General features: G+C 40.9%; 1 protein-coding gene across 2 annotated transcripts in view; it reads left to right on the top strand.

Moving 5' to 3' along the window:
* The window catches only part of LOC106884270 (uncharacterized), a 38,258-nt gene that overhangs the window by 18,055 nt on the left and 11,964 nt on the right, over positions 1-8,239 (top strand). Inside the window, exon 1 of one of the 2 annotated variants that reach the window (XM_052976050.1) lies at positions 46-127. The exons of the other annotated variant lie outside the window; for it this stretch is intronic. Coding sequence (XP_052832010.1) covers positions 88-127 — 40 coding nt within the window. The 5' untranslated portion in view covers positions 46-87. Of the gene's footprint in view, positions 1-45; positions 128-8,239 lie in introns of those variants that run through there. 2 annotated transcript variants of the gene reach the window in all.

Here is an 8,239-nt window from a genome sequence, read left to right as displayed (position 1 = left end):
TCACAACATATGAATGAGAAAATGTGATAGATGAACAAGGAAGGAAGTGGGTGATGGCAAATTTGGTAGTGGAATGATGGAAATTCAATGGTGAAAAAAAAAAATCGAAGCACCCTTTCAACTCCGTGTGAGTATGTGTGTGTGTGTGTAAAAAGGAGGTATGTGAATGTTTGTGTGTGTGTGTGTGTGTGTGTGTATGTATGTGTGCAATGGAAGTGGGATGGTGAACATTCAACACTGAGAAGGAAAATCAGTGTTTCAACTCTGTGTGAGTATGTGTGTATGCATGTGTGTGTACAAGGTAAGTATTTGAACCAGCGTTCTTTCAGTAACAGATGATGATTGATGTCACCTCTCAATAGACAACCACTGGATAACATTGACAAGTGAATTAATTTGATTTACCATCCACATTCTATCTTTTCTCCTTATTTATATATAAAATACTACAATTGGCCATCATTTTGGATGGCATGGGGCCTGCTAGTTAAATAATAATAAATTACATATATGCGCTGAATTGTAGGTGACAACCCATCCCCTGAAATTGCTGGCCTTGTGTCCAAATTTGAAATCAATATACAGAATAGATATGTGATATATTGTTTGTCATTAGACTGCGGCCATGCTGGAGCACTGCCTTGAGGAACTTTTAGTTGAGTGAATCGATCCCAGTATTCTTTTTTAATGATTTATTCTATCAGTCTCTTTTACCGAACCACTAAGTCACAGAGATGTAAACAGACCAACACCAGTTGTCAAGCAGTGACATACACACACACACACGTATTCTTTTATTCTCCTCAGTCACTTGACTGCGGCCATGCTGGATCACAGCTTTTGTCAAACAAATTGATCCCAAGACTTATTCTTTGTAAGCCTAGTACTTTTGCTGAACCGCTAAGTTACGGGAATTTAAACACACCAACATCAGTTGTCAAGTGATGGTGGTAGTGGGGCAAGCACAAACACACACACACACACCACATTCATATATGACGGGCTTCGGAACTTTTTGGTCATCTCACCCCCATTAAAATATTGAGTTATCTCCTCTACCCACTTTACGAGAAATATCGGTACTTTTGGTTATCTCCTTCAACTAAAAAAAATTGTTTAACCCTCAATAATAATTAAAAAAAAGAAATTTAGAAATTTCGTCTGATGTTGCAAGGCTTCTGTCAAACATGCCTTCATTTAAATTTTCATGAGAAAGTATTAACGAGGCGTGGTTGTGTGGTAGGATGTTTGCTTCCCAACCATGTGGTCTTGGGCTAGGTCCCACTGCGCGGCACTTTAAGTGTCACCTGCTAAAGACTCGGGCTAACCAAACACTTCACTAATAAAATAAACCAATTTCACACACGCAAAAGCTGAAAGCAATTGTGGCTAAAGGGAAATAACTCTTAAGCTAAACAATATAAGGGAGGCAATCCTGAATATTGCATAAATTTGTTAAACCCATATGAACTGACCAAGCATAACATCTCTCTAATACTCGGGCATAACATATTCTAACAGTTCCCAACCTTTTCACTACCAAGGACCCCTTTTAGTTAAAAGAGTTTTCCCACGGACTCCAGGATATTGAAATGTCTGTCAACTTAACATGTTCACAGACCCCCAGTACTACCTTTGCGGATCACAGATTGGGAACAGTTCTAATATGATAAAATGCTTAATGTGTACCTGCCGATCACGCTGTACGCTGTTGGGAAAGAATAGTAAAACAACAGACAAAGTAGGAGACCGTGGCAGTGTGAGATGCCAATGCAGGCAGATAACATTTAAAGGCTTTTCTCCAAAGACACGAGGGAGAGAAGAGTAAAATAAGAAACGGGAATTGCAGTGAGTAACAGTCTTCGGTGGCTTAACTGCAGGCAAACTGCAGAGAGACCTGGAGCCAACAGTATTTAAATGAAACTAAGTTTTTTTTATGGAAAATTTATCAGTTTCACACACACACACACACACACACACACACACACACACACACACACACGTTATATACAATAAAATTATTTCATCGATCTAAAAACTGTAAACATACACGTGCGCACACACACATTCATGCACTTACATATGCATATGTATGCCCATGCATGGATGTACATAAATAGGTATACGTACGTATGAGTGTGTGTATATATATATATCATGAAATATATTTGGCACCTAAATGGTGGTCCCATTGGGGACGATGCTACAGTTGTTTATAGCCCCAGGAGGACATCTCTGTCCTCCTGGGGCTATAAACAACAGTAGCATCGTCCCCTATGGGACGGCCACATTTAGGTGGCAAATATACTTAACGATTCCATGCTGCTACTGTCTACTTCTCGTTCAAGCTGTCCGATAGGGCGGCTTCTAAGCTAGTTCCTGTGGAGGGCTCTTCCGTGGGCCTTGGGCCCAACAATGATACTTTATGGATTGAGTACATATTAAATTATATTAAACTTGACCAATATTTTTCAAGCAATGAATAATTTTCACCAAAACAATGATATGATTTGTCGACTTGGAACTTATTGCAAAGCTGCATGGTAAACAACATTTTTTGTCTTCATATTCAGGGGTTAGCACAATTTTTTTTTTGTCTAACCTCTTTTTTTTTTCTCTTTCTGATTGTTCCCAACCACCACCACCACCACAACTGCCATACACACACCATTCAGACTTCTGACTCCACCACCATCAGTACTTTTGACTTTGCTGCCTTCCCCACCACCACCACCATCATCATCACCGTTGCCTACACCTCTATCACAACTACAGCTCATACTATTACTATCACCCCAACATGAGCAATAGTAGGAGTGTCAATGAATAGTGAAAGAGAGGGGTCGAAGTGTGACACACTGACACACAAATTAGTTTTTGCATTTATTATATACTATATATATATATATATATATATATATGCCTGGTTGTGTAGTAAGAAGCTAGGCATGATTGTGTTTGTAAGAAGTATGCTTCCCAACTACATGGTTCTGGGTTCAGCCCCACTGCATGGCACCTTGGGCAAGTGTCATCTACTATAGCCTTGGGCTGACCAAATCCTTGTGAGTTGATTTGGTAGATGGAAACTGAAAGAAGCCCATTGTGTGTGTGTGTATATATATATATATATATATATATATATATATATATAATATATTTGTGTGTTTGTCCCTCCCTCACCATCGTTTGACAACCAATGTTGATGTGCTTGTCTCTGTAACTTAATGGTTCGGCAAAAGAGACCACTAGAATAAGTGCTAGGCTTATAAAGAATAGATCCTGGGGTCAATTTGTTTGACTAAAACCCCTTAAGATGATGCGCCAGCATGGCCGCAGACAAGTGACAAAAAAATAAAATATATATGTATATATATGAGAGAGAGTGAGACTTATGTCTATAAAATAAGTGTTTAGATAAATACGGATCTGTTCATCTATATGTGTATATATACGATCCTTTATAGAAAGACATAAATCCGGAGGAGAAGCACACTCTAGGATGTAGAGCTGTTAATATTATGGTGGGGTAGACCGGTTTATGGGGTTACCCTGGGTTTCTTGCTCATAAGGGGTTTAGCCTTATGGTGTATCTTCGGACCCCAAACACTGCCGGTCTGATACCTCTTTAAAATATGGAGGGGGAAAAGCCTCGTTTTTAAGGGTAATACCCTAGGTGATTATCTTCCTTTGCCATTGTCCATCGATCTTCGGCTGCGCTGCCATTTTGTGATCGCCAAAGCACCACAAAGGTAAACGATTGTCTCCCTTCAGCTTTGGCTATTGCTTTCTGGCTGTGGTGCTGCCATACCGATTCCAAAAGGCCAGTAGGAATTTTCTAAAATGCAGGTATGGTCCAAAAATCTCCATCCTGAAGTTTAGGATGCCCTCTGGCATGAGCGAGTCTTTAAGGGTCCTCGTGTGTTCGGCAATGCATAACTTGCACCATTTCGTCCTGTTTTATGTAGGGGCCTGGGTTCTCGAGTATTTTCCATGCGATAGAGTATGGAACCTTTTCATTTCATAATTGCCAGATATGGCTGGCCAGCGATATCACATATCTCCTTTCCGGGACTCTGAAAGGGGACAGATGATTAGAAATACACTGTTAGAGTTCCCAGTGCACCACGCATACTTCTGTGGGCACGTGATGTCATTGTGCCCGTTGCTGCTGCTGTTGTTGTACCTGTTGCTGTGTAGGTGCTGCTGATGGTGGTGCTGTTGTTGCTGCAACTGTTGCCATTGTGCCTGTTGTTGTTGTCATTGTACCTCTTGTTGTTACTGCTGCTGTTGCTGTTACCATTGCTGCTGATGTCGCCAGTGGTGTTGTCACTGCTGGAGTTGGGGCTGCTGCTGTTGGTACTGGTGTTGGCATCCCTGGGATGGTCTTGGTGCTGGTCATTTTCTCGTCCTCGTGCGCGTTTCCTGTGGTGCAGTCATTGCTGCTGGGGCTGGCGTTGTTCTTGTTGCTGATGTTGTCATCGTCGCTGCTGCCACTGCCGCTAGTGTTGTTGTTGATGGAGTCAGGGCTGCTGGTTTTGTCGCTGGTGATGGTGGAAGATGTGGTGGTGATTACGGTAGTGCTATCGCCACTGCCAGTTCGGCTGTTGCTGCCATAATAGCCAGTGATGGAACTGGATCTGTTGCCTCTGCTACTACTACTACAGTGGCCAATAGGCCTGGCATTGTGGACGTCAGGGAAGCTATTGGCAAGGGTGGTGGTGGTGATGCCGCTGTCAGTGTTATCAATGCTGCCATCCATTGTGGCAGTTGTGGCGATGGTGGCTGTGCTACTGGCTCTGTTCTCATGTCTACGGCTGTTATTATTTCTGCTGGTGTTAAAGGCATGTTGTGTTAGAACCTCGGCTTAATATACGGCTCCTTTGGTTTCACAGTGGCCTTCTACTGGGCAGCTGTTTCAGATCTTGCACAAACAAACCTCCTCTTCCTGTGTCTTAGGGGTGCTAACCAGAATGCTCTTAAACTTGAACGCACAGGTAAACAACGCCCAAATGTTGTGCCTGTTGAATATGGGACCGTACCTATGAGAGCTAGTGAAATGCTTATAGATCAATTTAAGGAAAAGTCTACCTATGGATCTTATTGTGTTAAGGGAGGGGGGCAAACCAAATCATATTTCCGTGGTGCTTCCTTCTGCGGCTGTTGGGTTCTGGCATGTAGGAGATGCGATCTCTAAACCCACTGGCAGCTAAGGCCTCATTATAGTGCGGGCTGCTGTGTCAAAGGCCTCTTGGTTAGAGGAAAGGCTTGAAATCCTCTGGCTGACGACTTCTACTAGGTTCTTGAATATTATAAGTGGGTGATAGGAGGCTGTGTTTATGTACGACAGCCTCTCGTTTGGTTTGTGGTAGGGCCAGCAAGTACTGGAGCCCAGGTTGAGCGTGACATCTAAAAAGTCTCAAGCATGCTGATCAAGTCTTTCCTAAATCTGTCTAGGGTATGGCCGCTTGCCCCGCTAAAGATGGTCAGGGTGTCATCCCTGTAGAAGCCAAAGGGAAACTTTTTCTATGGACATCTGGGATATATAACCTGATAAGGTTGCAAATATCAGCACTGTCGTAGGTTCCCATTGATACGTCAAAGGAGCCCATGGGATCAGATTGCTTAACCCCGCAACACCAGCGGCAGCAGCAACTGCACCACAAGCAACGTGTGCAGGGACAAGAATACGACTGGCACTAACACCAGCACTTATGGCAATAGCAGCAGCTCCAACTCCAGCAGTGACAACACCACCAGCAGCATCAGCGTCAACGGTAGCAGCAATAGCAACAACAGAATCACCAACAGCAGCACCTACAAGCGCAACAAGCGCAGCAGCAACAGTAGTAACAACAGTCACACCGACATCACGCACCCACAAAAGTATGTGGGGTGCACTGGGGGCTCTCTCAAACAGTGTAGCTCCAATCATCTGTCCTCCTTCAAAGTCCCAGAGAGGAGATACATGACATCACTGGCCAGCCATATCTGGCAATTGCAAGACAAAGAGATTCCATACTTGATCGCATGGAAAATACTTGAGAACTCGGGCCCCTACATAAACGGGATGAAACGGTGCAAGTTATGCATTGCTGAATGCATGAGAATCCTTAAAGACTCACTCGTGCCAGAGGGCATCCTGAACTTCAGGACAGAGATTTTCAAACCATGTCTGCATTTTAGAAAATTCCTTTTGGAATCCACATGGCAGCACCACAGCTGGAAACCAATAGCCAAGGCCAGAGAGAGACAATCATTTACCTTCGTGGTGCTTTGGTGACTGCAAGATGGCAGCATAGCTGAAGATCGATGGACAATGGCAAAGGGAGATAATCACTTAGGGTTTTACCTTTAAAATCAAGGCTGTTCCCCCTCCATATTTTAAAGAGGTATCAGACCGGCGGTGTTTGGGGTCTGAAGATATGCCATAAGTGTGAAACCCATAAACTGGCCTACCCCACTATAATATATATATTTCATGGTGGCCTATATACGTACCCCCCCCCCCATATATATATTTATATATATATATATATATATAACCTAAAGTAATAAGTTTATCGGCAACAAAAATCAGTACACGAGCTAAAGGATTGAAATTTACCCGAACCCCATGATCTAACCAGAATGAAATTAAAGGCAATAACGACGAGGATGAATTACTGGTTAAAAACAAGTAATTATATTCCACCTAAAGGTAGGAATAAAGCACAAGATGACTTCTGCAACCATATCCAAAATTACTCAAAACCTCAACAATCTAGAGTGGAAAAATCTAATTGAGCTATAAAACAACAAAGAACTGACAATTAAAGAAGCTGACAAAGGAAGTGCTGTAATCCTGATGGACACAGAATATTACAGAAACCTAGTATTATCCATGCTAGAAAATAATACCTTCTACAAAAAAATTGTAAAGTATAAACAACAAAAAACAATTGAAAAATCTTGTATCCTTAATACTTCTACATGGAAAAAGCCTGACAGAAGAAGAAATAGATTATATAACAAGCTTTAAATGTAAACCTAGCCTTTTTTTACATCCTACCTAAAATACACAAGAGCAACAATCACCAGGCAAATACATAAATATCCAAGTGCCAGAAGACTTACTTCCAGAACGTATAAACCAGGTTTTTATTATTGAATCTTTAAAATTTATACTTCAGAACAATTATTTCCTATTTGATGACACTTACTATCATCAAAAATGCAGAATTATGATGGGAACGAAAGCAGCCCCTGTTTTTGCTAAACCTAATAATGGATTATTTTGAATTCACCATATATGAAGTGTCACTGCAAAAATATGGATATCCATTTCATCATTATATAAGAGAGAACTGGAAAAGATGCCTGGATGACTGCTTTATCATTTGGAAGGAGACAATTGATAAACTTTTGGAATTCAAATCAATAATAAATAATATAAACCCTAACTTTCAATTCTCATTGGAATATAGCAAAGAACAGCTCCCTTTCTTAGATATTATGATAAAAAAAAAAAGTCAACAACCAAATTACAACTGACATCATAAACTGATGGACTCAAAGCAATATCTCCTGTTTAGCTCATGTCACCTGAAACACATCAAAAGAAATATCCCCTTTAACTTAGCAAAAAAGGATTTGCACAATAGTGTTTGATAGAAATACTCGGAAACCTTCATCTTCAAGACCTTAGAACAGCACTAACTGAAAGACAATGTCCACCCTCACTTATAGACAATAGAATTAAGCATACTAAGAAATTAGACGTTAAAACGCAAAGAGCAATAAAACGTAACACTACACCTCATCTCAAAACACTTCTGTATATATCAACTCAACCCTAGAAACAATGTGGCATACAACACTATTGTACAAAATCTACCTATGCTCACTAGAGATCCAAAAATGAACAACATTCTAAAAACATGAATTCATCAAATGCACTTCACAAAGATGAAAGACTTGCGTTTGACTCCATTGTTTGGTATCTTCAGAAGTGGGTTTTTTTTCACATTTGGGTTTACTTATAACTTGTCAGTGAAAATGGGTTGATGGAAGCTGTTTGGCTGACATCAAGATGTACGAGTTAATTACAAACCAAGGCCCTGGATTATTACTTATTTTTTTAGATTCTGGAAAGCAAAGCTGATTTTGGCTGGATTTGAACTCAAAATGTAGAGAGTTGGACAAATTCTGCGAGGTAGTCTATCCAATGTTCTTAACACCTTACTAATTAGCTACCTTCTTA

Source organism: Octopus bimaculoides, chromosome 23 (genome assembly GCF_001194135.2).
Source record: "Octopus bimaculoides isolate UCB-OBI-ISO-001 chromosome 23, ASM119413v2, whole genome shotgun sequence".
NCBI lineage: Eukaryota > Metazoa > Mollusca > Cephalopoda > Octopoda > Octopodidae > Octopus > Octopus bimaculoides.
The sequence above is the reverse complement of the archived record's forward strand: the minus strand, read 5'-3'. Positions and strand labels throughout refer to the sequence as shown.